The following is an 18,132-nucleotide window of genomic DNA, read 5'->3' as shown; positions in this document are numbered from 1 at the left end:
CCCTCCAGCCAAACTAGAACTTCCTGGCCGAAGTAATACTGCAATACAAATGGGGATTAGATCTTGTATTTTTACAACAAGGAGGGCTTTGCGCAAGCCTTAGGGGAGGAATGTTGTTTCTACGTTGATTATTCAGGAATAGTAAAGGAGTCACTGGCCAAAGTTAGGGAGGGATCATGAGCAATCTGGTTTGAATCTCTGTTTAATGCCTCTCTGTGGTTGACTACCTTAATCTCCACATTGCTAGGGCCTCTGTTGATCTTAATACTTTTACTTTAGGGCCCTGTATCCTTAATAGGCTGCTTGCTTTCAGTAGGGAAAAGACCAGCGCAGTGAAGTTAATGGTACTACTGTCTCAGTATATTCCATCAGAGACCTTCAGAGAGAATCCAATGTTGGAATTCCTGCCCCCCCCCCCCTCCCGCTTACATGACCATACATGTGCTGGTAAAATGATTAGTCATTCTAGGGCTTTACATCCTATGTAATCTGTGTGCTGCGTGATCATGCAGTCTATGGGCATGCATGGCATAGCTCAGTAAGCCCATATGTGCATGAGCAGGGGAATCCATAAAAAACGGGTCACAGACCTTTTCTCAATGGTAACAGTGCTGCTTAATGAATAACATTGCGCCACCACATAAAACCAACACCCATGATTGGGTCCTCTAGATTTGCTTCTAGAGGGGGGAATGAGAGACCCAGGCCTCAGCAGAATTGCAGGCATAGCAAAGAGGCCTGAGTAGGAAGCACCACCACCACCACCACTCCTGACCTCCTGACTGCCTCTGACCTTTTGCCTTAGCTACAGAGAGAGCCATGAACTCTTCACCACACAGTAAAGGCACAACTAGAGGCAGCGACTGCCTCTGACCTCTTGCCCTAGCTAACACCCCATCCCATAGGGAATGGCTGATCAGAAGCCATGAATACCTCACCTCATAGGCAAGGGTCTATCAGAAGCCACCTGGAAGGGCCAATCAGAAGCAGACAAACAACTCCAGGTGCTAAGGCTACAAATGTTGCAATTTCCTATATTCAAGAGAGCCAATCAGCTCAGCCCAGATACTGAGGGCTGGAGCCAATCCCAGGTCTGTAACTAGGCAGTCTTGGAATTCTCCATCTAGTCACTATAAAAACCCTTGCCCTCTGTTGCTCAAGGTCCCTCCTGCTCTGCTGCTGTGTCAGCTGGACAGAGAGGCCTGAGTTAACCTGTATTAAAGATGCTTTGATTTTGCATCGGATTCAGTCTCTTGGGGATCTTTTGGGGATCCAGACTTTGGGCACAACAGTGAACATAAAAACAGGCCAAACACTCATACACATAAACCTTTTTTTTGTTTGTTTGTTTTTCGAGACAGGGTTTCTCTGTGTAGCTTTGCGCCTTTCCTGGAACTCGCTTTGGAGACCAGGCTGGCCTCTAACTCACAGAGATCCGCCTGCCTCTGCTTCCTGAGTGCTGGGATTAAAGGCGTTCGCCACCCCTGCCCGGCAAATCTTTTTTTCTTTTTTTTTCTTTTTTTTTTTTTTTTTTTTTTTGAGCTGAGGTTTGAACCCAGGGCCTTGCACTTGCTAGGCAGCACTCTACCACTGAGCTAAATCCCCAACCCCTAAATCTTTTTTTTTTTTTTTTTTTAAATAAGTATCTTTCAACAAAAGGCAGAGCTTGGTTACCAAAATGAGGGCCACTAATGACATTTAGTAGGCAGGCAAATGATGTCAAGGATGTTAAAAAGCTACACCTCAGCCCTCTTTTTTTTAAAAAAAGGGTGGTAGGTAGATGGTTTCCAAAAAGTTTTTCATAAGAATATGGACAAAAATGTCCTTCATTTTAGCGTGTGTGTGTGTGTGTGTGTGTGTGTGTGTGTATAGACATATGAATACACTATGCTCTGGTGTATATACAGCTTACACAACAATCTATGTGTGTACATGTGCATATGCAATGCTCTGATGTGTGTTTAGACACATTTACACACAATGATCTGGTGTGTATATATACACACATGCATATACAATGTTCTGGAATGTTCGTTTGTATACACATAAAGGCATACACAATATTCTTGGAAGTGTATACATATACATACACTATGTTCTAGGGGGTGTATACACAGGTAAATACAATGCTCTGGTGTGTGTGTATACATGCACACACAATGCTCTTGGAGGTGTATTCACATATATACTCAATGTTCTGGGGGGCGTGTACACATGAATATACTGCTCTACATTCCTTTTGCCTGCCTGGAACTTCCAATGAGGACAGCGTTTTGCTACCCACGCAGCACAAGTCTCTTGAAGGGCAAAGAACCTCACTTCTTCAGAAAACTGCCTCCCCATTAAAACTCAAATTCTAGCAAAGCAGAGCTTTTCCCACCGGGATCCACACGTCCTACTCCTAGCGCTCGGCGGCACCGGGGTGTTTTCAAACTTCTTCAGCACGGTCACTGCTGTCCTCAAGCCCACCGGGAGTAGATAGACTTCAAAGCGGGACTCCCAGCCAGCTTTCTCTAGCCACCTTTTCATCAGCCACCCGTGCGGTCTGCGCAGGCGCGCCCCGGACCACGCCCCCGCGTGACGTCGCGCGGCGGTTACCGCGCTTCCACGTTTGGCGCCCGCGATTTAAAACTAACCCCGCGGGGAGCCGCGATGAGGACTCCGCGCCCAGGTGAGCTCCAGAGGGTCGAGGCGCGGCGGGCAGGGTCAGGACCGAGGGGCGCTCGCCCGGGCAAGCCCGGAAGGGACGAATGTGCTCGGGGCTCGGCCGGGGCCCGGGGCGGGGGTTCGGGGGCCGAGGCGGGGGAGGGGAGAGGAGGGAAGTCGGGGGAAGCGGGGCGCTGGGCCAATCAGGGCGCCGCTGCCAGTGGCGGCCGGGTCGTGCGCTGCCCGCGCTCCCGCTCTAACGGGGAAAGGTGGTGTTTCCTCTGGACTGGACGTTGTTCGGGGAGCTGGGAAAGCGAAGTGGTGGCCGCTCTGTGTTGAGCCCACGCGCCTTTATTTTGGAACTGCTTCAAAAGTCGTGAGCGCTCCCTTTGGGACAGACCTTGGGTCAGCTGCAGAGATACACACCAGAAGAAGCCTGGGCACTGGAGGTGGAGCCTGGAGACTTCTGTTCAAGGTTATCCTCAGCTATAGCGAGTTCTGAGGCTAGCCTGGGATAAGCGAGACTCACTCTGAAAGAGAGAGGGTGGGGGTCAGGCGGCGGGGAGAACAAAACAGAGGGAGAACAAAACAGATACATACCCCTTTCCTCTTGGAGCTTGTGTTCAAGTGGGGACAGTCCAGGAAGTATTTGACAGATAGGGCCTCGTGCTGTGACTCCTCTCCCTTATGGACTGCAGATTTTTTTAAGCAGGCATTGGAAAGAACGTTACAGGATGAACAGCGTGTACAAAAGTGAAGATTCAGGAGTGAAGAGCCTGGACTGGGCTAGGAACTAACTAGAACATCGTAACTAAGCTTAGGCAGTAACTAAGAGCATCGTAATTAAGCTTAGTGAGAATGGACAGTAGGCAGGACCTGGCAGACCTTGATAGGAGGTTTGGAATATAGTTACATTTTGGACATGTTGCCTGTGACTTCCTGGACAGGTGCGCAGGTGAAGGGGTCTGTATCTACTGGATGAGTTTGACAGAGGTCCATAGGCTGAGAGGAAGATTTGTATTTCCCCATCATTTAGATCATAAAGCCATGGGTGCAGGTGAGAATACTAGACAGATCTTGTGGAGAGTACACATCCGGGACCAGCACAGATGAGAGAGACTGGATGAGAGGAGGGCGTTAGTTATTCCGAATGCTGCTGCGTCTCAAGAGAAAGGAAGCCTGGAAGTGCCCACACTGTTGACCATATGCAAGTTGTCTTTAATCACAGCAAGACTGTTTTCATGGAGTGGTAGGGGTGCGGAGCAGAGCAGAGGCGTTGAATCTATAAAGTGTTATTGTGTGTATTGTGGTTACATTGTATCACCTGTTCTGGAACAGCAAGGTCTGCCCAGCTGCTTGCTCCCTTCCTGGTTCCTTTTCTTCCTATCTCCCTCCCTCTCTTCACATGCCAGCCAACCAGCCAAGGATGAGTGCTATGCAAGTTCTCTACCGCCGAGCTATACCCAAAGCCAGGTACATGTTCTTCCATTTAGGGCAATGGTGAAGCGGAAACAGCATTTGCTTGCCTAAAATTTTGTTAGCTGGTAAGTGATGAAGCCAGTCTTGAAGCAGTGCTTTCTGTTTCTTAAATCAGGGGTAGGGATGAGTGCGAGTTAGGGTTCTTTTATCTCCTTCCAGGAATCTTGTGTCTTGCTCTAAACAGTAGGTCATAGTCACACCATGAATGTGTCATGAGCAGTAACGGTACCTTTCTGTCGCCCATGTGGTTAATATCACCCCTCTGTGCCCAGCTTATTTTCTCTTACTACTAGACATGAGGCTTTTGTTCTGCCAACCTATATTCTACTGCTTTTCACTGCCTGTCACCATCTTGTGTTCTTGTTCCTTCTTTATGTATGTTCCCGGTCAGTCACTCCAATCACATGCTTCCCTGTGTCCTCTTACTTCCTTACAGGTTCTTGGCAGAACCCACAACCCTGGTTAGTTTGAATTTGTTCTGCACACTTGACAGTGGCCAGAGAAAAATCCTCAGGGATGCCATATGGTTGGTTTTGCGGGCCCTTCAAAGCTGTCCATCAGTTGTACCACATTTCCTGTTTCAGTCATTCTATTTTTTTCTTTTTTTCCGGAGCTGAGGATCGAACCCAGGCCCTTGTGCTTGCTAGGCAAGTGCTCTACCACTGAGCAAAATCCCCACCCCTATTTCCTTCTATTTCCAGATAGCCATTTCTTCCTTCCCTCAGCTCTCCAGTACCTTCTCCCTGTTGACCCTCTAGCTCACTTGCATTCATTAAGACAATGAAAACAACAGAGAACAAGTGACTCAGTTGGTAGAATCCTTGTCTGTTTTTCCTCCCAACTTGTGCTTCCCCAGCCCATTTGCTGGTTGCTCTCTCCTGTAGTTTTTGAAGTATTTTGGGACCCGTTTCAGACATCAGCTCTTCTCCATTGACTTATTTAGAGAGCTCATCCAGTGTGTTAAATGATTTCCCAACTTGTCTAGCCTGAAATTGCCCCCTGAATTCTACGATTAGATATCCAGCTGCGTAGTGCAGTTGGATGGCTAGGAAATGTGAGAAGTCTAAAGCTGTGGCCTTGCCTCCTGCCCCACACCAGGCTTCTCCTGTAGCTTCCTCAGATCCTGGCAACTGAGTCACTGTTGATAACCTTGGAGCTAGCCTTGGGTCTTATCAGTCGACATTTCAACAATCAGGAAATATGCTGACTTTCTCTGAAGACCTCTCTGGTGTCTGGACACTTCTTACCTCCAGCATTGCACCTGTCTTGTCATCTCCTTCCTTGCTATTGGCTATTGGAAGTCCTCTTCTAATTGGTGTTCCTGCTAGGTTCTCGTCTCCTCTTCAGTGTGTTCTCACTGTGACAATCAGAGGGGTCCTCTGTCCTCCTGAAGCTCAGCTTAGCTCATTTTGTTGCTCCCTTCTCACTGCATTTAAGAGACAAAGTCAGGGCTCGAGATGTGGCTCAGCTTGCCTAGCATTGAGGTTGTAATCAACCCCCAGCCCTGGGTTTGAGCCCCAGTGCCACATAAACCAGGCATGTAATGCCAGAATGCACGAGATGGAGGCAGGAAGATGAGAAGGTCGCCCTCTCAGTTGTTGGGAGTTTGAGGCCAGCCTAGGCTACATGAGACCCTGTCTAAATATTTTTAAGGGAGGAGGGTGTGTAAAGTTGTTACAGTGATCCTGAGTCAAGTTTGGATGCTCCTGCTAGTTGGTCTTGCATTCCTCTGGCTAGTGCTCTTTCCTCCGTGACCCTGGAGAGCCTGAGGCTTTTGTTTGATCTGGAGAGGCCTTGCTGCCTGGCCTACTGCATTCTGTCACACTAGGCCCACATGTGTGCCAGCATGTTCCCACCTTTGGCTGTGCCCCCTGCTTCTGTGTGGTTTTCCCAGACTGTGCATGCCTTTTTGATTTGCTGTAACCTTTTGGTAAAGCCTCCTCTGACTACAGTGTTTATAGCGACCTTGCCAGTGGTCCATACCTTTCTTTAATCCCAGCACTCGGGAGGCAGAGGCAGGTGGATCTCTGAGTTTGAGGCCAGCCTGGTCTACAGAGCGAGGTCCAGGACAGCCAGGGCTACACAGAGAAACCTCTTGAAAAATCAGTCTCCCCCCAGAAGCGACTTTACTGACAGTTCCTGTCTTCCTTATTCCTTCCCTGCTTCCTCCTCCTCCCCCAAACATGTATGCCCATCACACACACCATCTGATTTCCGACTTTTCAGAGTCCAGCAGTTGCTATCGTTTTCCCGCCTTTACTTTTAAAGCAGTTATACTCTTCAGATCACTCCACACCTAAGTTGTTTCTCACGATGTCCTTAAAGCAGTGACCCTCTTCTCAGTCATGTCACGGTGGTGTCTAAGATAGTAAACGTCAATGTCTTAGACTAAAGTCTAGACTTCATTCTAGATCTCCAAGATTCCCCCAGTGTTGCTCTTAGCTGTCTTTTTGAGCAGGGATTGACTGAGTGTCTGTGTGCTACTTTCGGTTTGTATGGCTGGTTGGTTTCTTTTCATCCAGAAGAGCTCCCCTGGCTTTTTTGATAATTGGCTTGTTACTTTGACTTGTTTTGAGACAGGGTGTCACTGTGTAGCCCCTGCCTGCCTGGAACTTGTTACACGGACCAGCCTGCTTCAAATTTGCAGTGTCTTACCTGCACCCAGAGTTATGGGCATGGGCCATTCAGCCTTCTTTTCTGCACTCCCTGGCACGACTACAGTTTGTGTCTCAACACTCCTTACCTGGACCAGTACCCCAGGGACGCCTGAGCTTCGTGTTCCCTAGATAACCAGTACTCAGGCCCAAGCAGAGGCGGCTGTGGTGTAATGGGACGCGGCTGTGGTGTAATGGGACGCACCTCTAGACTTTAAATCAAAAGCCTTGGATTTCGGTCTGAGGTGCACCACCAGTCCTTGGTGGGTTGTTTTAGGCATGCCTTAGTCAGGGAACTACTGCTTCTGCCACAGTGTTCTTGTCTTTAATGATAATAAGTTTTATTCATTTTGTTTTTTGAGACATGTCTCATTATATAGCCCAAACTGGGTTTGAACTCTTTGGCAACTCTCCTGCCTCAGCCTGCTAGATGCTGGAATTACAGGTGTGAACTATTGTCTTGTAAACCTTCCCTATTCTAGATTTAGCTAAATGTTTATTTGTATCCTCTAACTTTTTCCTCTGATCTTATATTTCTTACAAGGTAACATTTAGGTTAAATATTTCTGGCAAAACCATTTCCTAGGTGATTCTAAGAGTTTCCTGTAGTTGGGGCTGGAGAGATGGCTCAGCAGTTAAGAGCACTGGCCTGTTCTTCCAGAGGCCCCAGGTTCAATTCCCAGCACTGACATTGGCAGCTCATAATTGTCTATAACTCTAGTTCCAGGGGATCTGACACCCAAACACAGACATATATGCAGGCAACACACCAATGCACATAAAATAAAAGTAAATTATTAGAATTTCCTGTGGTATCACATCAGAAGCTGCATTTATTTGCTTGGCTAATGTCACCATTCAAGGCTTTTGTAGTTTGCATGTGATTGCATGAGATATGTGGCCAATTCTTAGGAATGCTCTGTGTGTGTGTGTGTGACATATTTCAAATGTTTTTTCCCCATCTTCCTGCTGGGAGATGGAGTTGCTGGGATTAGAACCCAGCCTGTTTGACTACAGACCAACCTCATCATTGCTCAGCACCAATATCCCCCTGGCCTGATATTGTAGGTGACAGTGTCCTTTTGCTGGTTTGTGAGCTTATCAAAGGCAGCAACTTTGTCTCATCCGTCTCTCTGTCCTTGGCAGTGCTGGCAATGCAACCTGTCTGTCCTCAGACATGCTAGGAAATGCTCTCCCACTCAACTCCCTCTCCAGTCTTGCCTCCTCATCCTTTCCTGGCTGTGCTTGAATATACAGTAGCCGTGAAGTGGATATTTGTCCTGTTACCTTTCTCTCTGCGCCCCCCCCCCCACGTCCACCCTGCCAAGAAACGCAAGCTGTAGAGTGTAGCATCGTGATTCTAGGACTTAGCAGGGAATGTGCAGTGGCCCTGTGACAGGCCCAAGTCCCCTTTGGGAATAGGAAATAATTCTGTTGAAGGTTTCTTGAGCAAGTATTTTGTTCTGTGACTGCCAGAAACAATGAATAACTCTTCTCCGAAGACCCGTGGACACCAGCACGGTGTTGCGTCACCTTTGGAGCGGGTGCTGTCAGTGCCCCGGCCTGGGAAGGCCCCTCTCAGCACTCCGAACACTCCAGTCCTTGAAGACTTTCCTCAGAATGATGATGAAAAGGAGCGGTTGCAGCGGAGGCGCTCCAGGGTCTTTGACTTGCAGTTCAGCACAGACTCCACTCACCTGCTGGCCTCCCCTAACAGGTGAGCGCATTTCTGCATTGGTTCTGTTTGGGGTGGCGTGGGCGGCAGGAGTCCTGGAGCCTCCGGAGTACTTCCTTGATTCTGGGCACAGGAGTTTTCTTGTTTCGTTTCCTTTGTTTGTTTGTTTTTTGGTTTTTCGAGACAGGGTTTCTCTGTAGCTTTGGAGCCTGTCCTGGACTAGCTCTGTAGACCAGGCTGGCCTCGAACTCACAGAGATCCACCTGCCTCTGCCTCCCGAGTGCTGGGATTACAGGTGTGCGCCACCACCGCCCGGCTTGTTTTGTTTTAATATGTTTTGTGTGTGTGTGTGTACACATGTGTATACGCATGTGAGTGCATGTGGAAGGCAGGACAACTTGCAGGGGTTAGTTTTGTCCTACTTTGTGTTCCAGGGATCAATCTCAGATCATCAGGTTTGACGACCAAGTGCCTTTACTCACTGAGCCATCTTGCTGGCCTCCTGGGTTTGTGTTTTGAAGTAACTGTATTGTAGATCCTTGCTAGAATTTTTGTTTTTCATTTAGGAATATTGATGCCTCAACTACCCTATCCAAGTTTACAAACACACAGATTACAGAACATTACTCTACCTGTATCAAGCTTTCTACTGAAAATGTGAGTATTTGTTGATTTATATTTATTTAGCCAGGATCTTGCTTTGTAGTTCAGGCTAGCCTCAAACCTTTGATCCTTCTGCCTCACCTCATTTCAGATGTGTACCAACATGCCCAACTATGATTTTGTATCTGATCAAAAGGAGATAGGATTTTCTTGATTTAGGTAGAAAAATGTGATTGTTTGTTTATTCTCTAGTGTGGCTACCTAATGCTGGTTTTTCTCAGTGTGGCTTTACTGTTTTTGGTGGAAGCCTTTTTGTGTGTGTGTGTGGGGGGGGGGCAGTTCTAGACAGGGTTTCTCTGTTTAGCTTTGGAGCCTGTCCTGAAACTTGCTCTGTAGACCAGGTTGGCTTCAAACTCACGGAGATCCACCTGCCTCTGCCTCCCAAAGTGATGGGCTTAAAGGTATGTGCTGCCACCACCCGGCCTCTTGGTGGAAGCTTTGATGTTGCTGCTTGTGAATGGCCTGCTAGTTGCAGTACATCTAATATGGCCATATGGCTTACAGACAGCTGATGTAAGTCTAGAAATGAGTAGTAAGTTCTGGAGCCACCCTGCATTAGAACCTTCTCTTTTCCACTTATAAACTGGGAGACTGTGATAAATCACTAACCTCCCTGCTCCAGGTTCCTCCTCTAAAGGGAGAGTAGGGGAGGACCTGCCTCACAGGCGTCTGCAAAGTTCTTAGAGCAAGACCTGTGCACAGCAAGCTCTCCTGAATTCTCCGTTTTCAGCCTTTGAGGAGGGGAGTGCATGTGGATTTGGCTCTATTGCAAGTGCTTGTGGGAATGGAGATCAGTGGGGGTATTTCTAATAAACTTCAGTGTCATTTACAGGAGCTTATATGAGCTGAGTCTGTGAGTAATCAACTTTTCTGGAATTTTTTCCCTTAGAAAATCACTACTAAGAACGCTTTTGGCTTACATTTAATTGATTTCATGTCGGAGATTCTTAAGCAGAAGGACACAGAACCAACCAACTTTAAAGTAAGAAGCATGGGTACTTTCCTTACAGCTGACTCGATTATTTTGAATGCTTAGTGTAACACACTTGAATTCTGCAAACACACAAGAGCCTTCCTGATGAGACTGTGCTATAGCTCCTTCACACCCTTTCCTCAAAGGGCAAAATGCAGAGGAAAAACATGGTTTTATTTCCCATCAGTCTTTGAGCACCTTTCAGGGTTTTTTTTCTTCAATAAATATTTTATGAATCTAGCTGGATTTTACCTGTCTGTGCATCTTCATGAATCTAGCTGTACTTTTGGACTAGGTGGCTGCTGGCACCTTGGATGCCAGCACCAAGATCTATGCTGTTCGTGTGGATGCTGTCCATGCTGATGTATACAGAGTCCTTGGGGGGCTGGGCAAGGACGCACCATCTCAGGAAGAAGCGGAGAGCCATAGTGCAGGTACTCAGGCTGGGCCCTGGATTTAAGGGGCTACTTCTAGTGTGTATTGGGCAAGGATGAAAACACAAGAAGTCAGACCTTTTTTGAAGGCATGGATATTTCCAGAATGTGGTTTTCCATGAGAAAATACAGGAGATGTGGCTTACTTGATTCTGTAGAGAACTCGTGATGGATGGTGAACTTTTTATACAACTGTTTGTCTCTTGGGTTGAGTGGCTTACTGGGAACTGAAGTGAGCCTCGTCCAACCTAGACAGCTGTGCTAGGGGTTCTCGGGATGGTTTCTCTGTCTCTTAAAGGCCTTTGATTGTCTTACAGGAGCTTGCTTTCACCAATACTAGTTCTTTTTCTTCAAAAAGAACTGTCTAAAAGCTTTTAGAAATGATTTAGCAAGACTTAGTAAACACTAACCAGGGAGCTTCTGCTTGGTGTATTCAGAAAATGGATTTTTTTTTTTTTTTTTTTTTTTTTTTTTTTGGTTGTCTGAGACAGGGTTTCTCTGTGTAGCTCTGTCTGTCCTGGAACTCACTCTGTAGACCAGGCTGGCCTTGAACTCAGAGATCCGCCTGCCTCTATCTCCCAAGTGCTGGGATTAAAGACATGCGCCACCACTACCCAACCAGAAACTGATTTTCATTAGAAGTGAAATGTGTTATCTAGTAATCCAGGTACTCTGTAAGCAGCAGGTTAGATGAGCTTGTTAACTTGAGGGGATTTCCTGTGTAAATTATGACTGCTCTAGAGGGTTTTCAAGAAATGCTCTTACCCTTTAGACGGAAGTGCTGTTGAACCAGGAACAAGTAAAAAGGCTGCAAAGCCAAAGAAGAAGCTGTCCTGCAAAACCATCGAGCAGAATCTAAGCAACATCAATGTCTCTGAAGCAGATCGAAAGTGTGAGGTGAGGAAGTGTGCGCTTTGTGTGGGCAGAGCACGCGGTAGGGTTGGTGTTGATGGCTGGACTGAGCTTTGAAGAAAGGCTCGATCATTAACTGCAGACTCACGACTGTAGGTCTGGGCTCCAGATGGGAGCTCATGGCTGGTTAGCATTTGAGAAAGGAACTAGGAGTGATGGTACCAGTGTTCTGTGAGGCCAGTCACATGAGGGCACGAGGGAGAGAGGGAGAGTGAACTGGGCGGCTGCCTGGATGATAAGAAAGATGAGGGGGGCTGGAGAGATGCTCAGCGGTGAAGAGCACTGGCTGCTCTTCCAGAGGTCCCGAGTTCAATTCCCAGCAACCACATGGTGGCTCACAACCGTCTGTAATGAGATCTGGCGCCCTCTTCTGGCCTGCAGTCACATATGCTGTATACATAATCAATAACTAAATCTTAAAAAAGAAAGATGAGAGGATGTGCAGGTGTGAAACATGTCCTTTGGGGACCCAGGATGGTGAGATGGGGTCATGAAGACGGCAGATCACAACCTCCAAGGAAGGCCAGGGAGCCACATCTGTGTTACCAGATCCAAGTCCTGTTTCTCCTTGGAAGCCATATCCCAAAGCATCAGTAAGACCTGAGCGCAGTGTTCCCTTCCTAGTAGGATTGCAGTGACTTCCTCCTTTTGAGCCTCACGTGCATTTGCCTTGCCTGTCCCTGCGGTTATGATGTGCTCTGACTCTGGGTTGGTGTCACATGACTGTGCCACCCTCCCTGACCCAGCCTTAGGGCGTCCTTGCAACCGTTGCTAGCCATTGCTTAGCCACCAGCCCTGCCAACTGCCTGTTCTTCACTTCATCATCCTGGTTGGGTTCTTCCAGATCTTAGAACTATTTCTGTTCAGAGCAACAGTAGTGAGCCAGATGTGGTTCCATATACCTGTAATCCTGACACTCAGGAGCCTGGGGTAGAAGGCTTTAAGATGCCAACTTGGGCCGGGTAGTGGTGGCACACGTCTTTAATCCCAGCACTTGGGAGGCAGAGAGGCAGGTGGATCTCTGTGAGTTCGAGGCCAGCCTGGTCTACAGAGTGAGATCCAGGAAAGGCACCAAAGCTACACAGAGAAACCCTGTCTCGGAAAAAAAAAAGATGCCAACTTGGGGATAGAGTAAGACCCCACCTTAAACAGAAGTCTCCAAAACATAGGAAGGATAGAACCTTGTGATTAGCTCCATCCCAATAGCTTGTTAGAGCAACATGATTTGTTGTGATAGCATTTTACTGTGTTGGGCTTGTTGGAAGTAGCTGTTTAGAAACTGCCTGTGGAAGGGAACTAGCTGGAGGACGTCTGTCCAGGTATGTTGTATATAAAGAGATTGGAAATACACTTCTCACCGTTCATCCATCTGTGTACTGCCTTTCTTCAGCCGGATTTTACCTGATGACTCAGAAAGTCCTCCCCAGTTGACCGTGCACAACGTTCAGTCTTGTAGACAGACCTGTGTATGAGCTTGTTTGCACCTGCTGCTGCTGCTGCTGCTGCCATTCTCTGGTTTCCTGTTCTTGCACGCAGGTGGATCCTATGTTTCAGAAGACTGCGGCCTCCTTTGATGAGTGCAGTACAGCGGGGGTATTTCTCTCCACCCTTCACTGCCAGGACTATAGAAGCGAGCTGCTTTTTCCTTCCGACATGCAGACTCTCTCCTCAGGAGAACCTCTCGAATTGCCAGATTTAGATTGGGTAGACATGACAGATTTAGAAGGTAAGTTAGAACCACCCTTTATCAGTGCATCTCGGTCACTAGAGAAGCTTCTCATAGTCATGGGGGTAGTCTGTCCTGTTTTTTTTTTTTTTTTGAGCTGAGGATTGAACCCAGGGCCTTGCGGTTGCTAGGCAAGTGCTCTACCACTGAGCTAAATCCCCAACCCACCTGTCCTATTCTTGTTGCTTCTTTGGTTACTTAGATGGTTCTTCTGGAAAGCCAAATTGGGTGTTCTTTGGCAGTGCCTACCAACCACTCACTTCCCCTTCTCTGCAGTATGGAGCCTATATAGTAAGCCATCACTATGCCTGTATGCCATGGACCTCATGTACTCAGTGTTTATAGCCAACCCTGGTGTTTACAGGCTTATCTGGAGGGTCAGTGTTTGAGCTGGGGTGCACGAAAGAGGCATCTATCCAGACAGAGATACCTTGTTCTTAGTTGTTCCCAGTTCTGAAAAGGGGGTATTGTGAATTGTTCTCAAACTCTGGCAGTCTAAGAACTGACCTAGCCTGTTAGTAGTTTCTTCAGACTTGACAAGATCTTAACATCTTCCCCTCACCCCCCAATTCTCCCTCTTTCCTACTGACCAGGAGCTCTTCCAAGAATGTTGTAGGGAATGGTGTGAGTGCCATGTGCTGCAGTGTCATAGCTGTGTATGCTTTGTATGCTTGTGATCCCTTCTGTGTGCTGAATGGAATGGATCTTCTCCCTCTGGGCTGACCATGCAGCTGCTATGGCACCCACTCTTGTCACTTTTTTAAAGGGGTCCTGCTGTTTTCCAGGCCGGCCTTGTACCTGCCCCTTCCTTCCTCCCCTCCTATGGGCTGGAATTACAGGCACACACCACTACCCCAGTTCCGTTCTGTCTGTCCTTGTAGACGTTTGCTCAGCATAACTGTTCGTGTAACTATTCGTTTTCTGTGTTTATGCCCTCAGCTAGGGCTGTGAGCCTCTGGTGTATGCCATCTGTAGCTGCTTTATTTAATAAGTACCATTATGTGATTACTAAGGAACTCAGTATGCTTTTAAGAAAAGGCCTGTACACTCAGCTGTAACGCTCACTTCAGAAGCAAATGTCCATGCCTCCGGTTTTCCTTTGCATTTAGCTCTGGGAATGGCATTAGCTTGCCTCCACTGTGGGTACACCTGTGTCTGTCTGCACCTCCAAATGGTCTAGCAGCAGGATGTTGGCAGCTGGCCAATACTGGCAATCTGGCCCCTGCAGGACAGTGAGGTGACTGCCTCTCCCTCTGTGTCATTCTCAAGCGGCAGACTCGGCCCACCTGTAATCTTTTCCTTGGTCTTGCTGTCCCTGCAGCACCCTTGCAGCGGTGTGTGGAAGATCGCCAGCTCTGCCCTTCCCTGGCCGAGTTCCAGTTTACTAAATGGGACCGTGAAACACATAATGAGGTGTGGTCAGCTTTTGGATTTATAAGGGCTTGGGGCATTTTCCAGTGGCTGGTGATTTCAGTTAGCTAGCCTAAGGTTAGTTCTGCCTAGTGGGAACCAAAACTGTGGCATTAATTTTATTTATTCAAGAGTACAGAAAATATTTCCTTTGGCACTTCTTTGGGAATTCTCAGCCTAGCTGGGAGGGTGGGGCTGTGAACACTAGCAGGACCATCATACAGTTGTGGATTCTGAGGTCAGTTCCATGTTTTATTTGCTCCCTTAGGGTCAGATTTGCTTTTGAGCATGCTTATCATAGTAGCCTCTTGTCTCCAGCTAGAGGCATTTCCTTCTTCGGGGTTAAGTCCTCTGGCACACTGTTTCTTGAGAAACTGTCATGTTTAAAGCCTTCCTTTGTGTATTTTTAGCAGGGCTCCCTTTAGCCTACTTACTACAACTTCCAACATAAATGGTCTCCGTGGAAAACTGTTCTCCAAACATGCAGTTAATGCATGCAGATTCCTGTTTTGTGTTTTTCAAAATGTGCCCAACACAATGCAGCTTCAACCTGCACTGCACGATGTAAACTTCCTGTAAATGAGTGCTGGGTCTAGCAGGTGGGGCTGGGGGGTGGGATGGAGGACAAGGAGAAGCTGAAAACGGCTGCTTTCCAGGGATGAGCTGGGGTGATCCTAAGAATGGGGACAGCTGAAGAGCCCTGTCTTCTCTGTAGTCTGTGTCAGCCCTGGTGGACAAGTTTAAGAAGAATGACCAGGTATTTGACATCAACGCTGAGGTTGAAGACAGTGATGAAGGGGACGTCCCTGATGAGCCCATGGTGGAAGACTTTGATGTCAACGATGAGCCAGACCCTTCTGCAGCTGGGGATCATGAAGAGTTGGGGAGCTGGAAGGAGCTCTGCCAGGTCCAAAGCAACCAGTAAGGCCCCTGGGTCCTAGAAGGTTTCCAAACAGGCCTCCAGCTCCGGTTCTCTGGGCTGGTGTGCCATCTCACACACGGGGGCTGAGCCACATGGCTGAGGGTCACACCTGGCTTTGCATGTTGGCATCACTTCATTACAGAACCGACCGTTGCTCAGGCAGAGCTCATCCCACTTCTTGCCTAAACTAGTGAAGTGTTCTGCTGGCTGACCGAGCCTCTGGACTGGCTGGCAGGAAATTGTGAGCTCAGAGGCATTAGGACAACTAGTCTGAAGGAGTGGCCTGTGATGTTAGGAGATGGTAGAACAGAGATGGCCCCCTAAGAGGGTGAGGATTGGGTAGAGCAGCCTTAGAGTACAGGTGTAATACGGGTTTGGTTAGCTATATAGACTTGGGCAAAGAGGCATCTGTCACCCAGAATGTGTTGAAGGATTTATTGGTGACTAGAGAGTTCTGGAAGCCTACAGGGCCTCTGCATAGCATCAGGCCAGGCTGTTGCGAAGGGAGACAGGCTCTTCACACCTTTGCCTGTAAGTGCCTAACCACCAAAAGCTGACAGCAAGCCGGGCGGTGGTGGCGCACGCCTGTAATCCCAGCACTCGGGAGGCAGAGGCAGGTGGATCTCTGTGAGTTCGAGGCCAGCCTGGGCTACAAAACTAGTCCAGGACAGGCTCCAAAGCTACAGAGAAACCCTGTCTCGAAAAACCAAAAAAGAAAGAAAAAGCTGGCAGCAGAGTGCAGATGGGGACCAGGGAGAGAGGCTCTGCAGCCTTCTTGTTTCATCTGTACTTCTTGTGGAACTACACATACGTTAGTCTGTGACACAGCCTAGGTCCTTGTCCTTGACAGCATAGGGTCCAACAGACTTGAAATGTGAGGGTTTTGTAGTTTAATTTTAAAAATTAAGTTTGAAATACAGAGTCTCTTGGGCTTTTGGTTGGTTGTGTTTTTGTTTTGTCCGTTTTTGTTGTTTTTAAAATTCTAAAGAGAAGGCCAGTCTGCTTTTTTTTTTTCAAGACAGGGTTTCTCTGTGTATTATTGGTGCCTGTCTTGGATCTAGGCCAGGCTGGCCTCGAACTCACAGAGATCCACCTGCCTCTGCCTCTCGAGTGCTGGGATTAAAGGCATGCGCCACCGCCGCCCAGCGTATTTCCCATCTTTACGTGGCTTTTTCCTTTATATTACTTTACTCCCTCTTTAAAGACTTTATTTTAACTATTTTTCTTACTCTGTAGCATGTATCTAAGGACTGGTGCTCAGCTCAGTGCTGGTGCAAAGATCCTCACACACAAGACTGCGCTCCCCTCACTCATCACTGTCATCCATCCTCACAGGGTGGCAGAGTTGACTAATGTGCTTCCCAGTGCCTCAGCCTGAGGAGAGGGCTCCCTCAAGCACCAAAGCTGCCAAGCTGACAGGCCTCTTATGTGTGTCATACACAGCAGATGAAGCTGGCTGACCTAACATTACTAAAGGGATCCCCAAGTGTTTGAGGGGGCTAGTATGTAAAATGGAGCATCTTTTCCACTCTTAGGAGGAACTAAGGCAGTGTCTGTGGACCTTAATCAGTTAGAGAAGGGAGCTAGGATTGTCATGTTGTGTGGCATAGACCACATGTGTAAAAAGACCCGTCTAAGTCAGAGAATTGTGTCTGGCTCCCAGCTCCCAAAGCATTGTTTGTTTGTTTGTTGAGGCTAAATATGATTGTGTAGCCCCGGGTGACTTCGAACTCAAGATCCTCCTGCCTCATCCTCCCTTGTTCAGGGATTATAGGTCTCTGCCACCATACCCAGGCCACCATTGGTGTTGTGCTGGTCTATGTAATGAGTTTCAGGCCAGCCAGAGCTACATAGACCCTGTCTTTAAAAAAAAAAAAAAAAAAAAATCCTTGACTTTTCTACATGTTTTCTTATTTCTCAGATGGGTAGATTAATATTTACAAAGCACTTTGGAATAGCCAACATATTTGTATAGTTATAAACACTTTGTGAGAAAATTAGGCAAAAACACTAAACAAGTCAAAACTTGGTGGTCTCTTAATGATGGGTTTGCTTAGACTTAGAAAGGCTGTTTCAGGAACCAGAGAATCCACATGGTGGCTCACAGCCCTGGAACTCCAATTCCAGGGAATCTATGCCTGGTACCCTCTGGCTTCTGAAGGTACCAGGCATGCACATGGCACACACACACATACATGCAGGTAAAACACCCATACATATAAAATGAAATATAAAAATCTGAAAAAGAAGGAAGTGATCCTTTGTGATAGAGGAGGTGGGTAGCATATTTAGTAACATCAGTTTCTTTACATGTAAATTCATGGTTTATGTTCTGTGCAGTATACATGAACAAATGATTTGTATGTATTACAGGGAAGAAATTATTTCCCTCGGGGACAGCAACGTCCAAACCATGTGCTCCCTTTTATCCATGAAACCTGGAGAATACTCCTATTTCAGTCCCCGGACCATGAAGATGTGGGCTGGCCCAGATCACTGGCGCTTTCGGCATAGAACCAAGCGTGAGTACTTGTGGGTGGGACTTGAAGACAATGCTGTGCAGCACATACTGCCTGCCAGCCTGCAGTCAGCAGGGAGAAGAGATGCTGCTGGTCTCTGTTCTTTGCGTCTCCTGAGG

The 18,132-nt window shown here is 47.6% G+C and overlaps 1 protein-coding gene across 1 annotated transcript in view; it reads left to right on the top strand.

Annotated features, from left to right (window-relative positions):
* Positions 1–2,569: 2,569 nt before the first annotated feature.
* Ncaph (non-SMC condensin I complex subunit H) overlaps positions 2,570–18,132 on the top strand; it is a 29,593-nt gene continuing 14,030 nt past the window's right edge. The window contains exons 1-10 of the mRNA XM_036183223.1: positions 2,570–2,671; positions 8,256–8,496; positions 9,021–9,111; positions 10,007–10,099; positions 10,386–10,524; positions 11,297–11,421; positions 12,973–13,162; positions 14,484–14,575; positions 15,288–15,493; positions 17,868–18,016. Of these exons, the coding sequence (XP_036039116.1) occupies positions 2,653–2,671; positions 8,256–8,496; positions 9,021–9,111; positions 10,007–10,099; positions 10,386–10,524; positions 11,297–11,421; positions 12,973–13,162; positions 14,484–14,575; positions 15,288–15,493; positions 17,868–18,016 (1,345 nt within the window). The 5' untranslated portion in view covers positions 2,570–2,652. The remainder of the gene's footprint in view (positions 2,672–8,255; positions 8,497–9,020; positions 9,112–10,006; positions 10,100–10,385; positions 10,525–11,296; positions 11,422–12,972; positions 13,163–14,483; positions 14,576–15,287; positions 15,494–17,867; positions 18,017–18,132) is intronic.

Source organism: Onychomys torridus, chromosome 4, assembly GCF_903995425.1.
Source record: "Onychomys torridus chromosome 4, mOncTor1.1, whole genome shotgun sequence".
Taxonomy (NCBI): Eukaryota; Metazoa; Chordata; class Mammalia; order Rodentia; family Cricetidae; genus Onychomys; species Onychomys torridus.
Note: the sequence above shows the minus strand (reverse complement) of the source record. Positions and strands in the feature narration are given on the sequence as shown.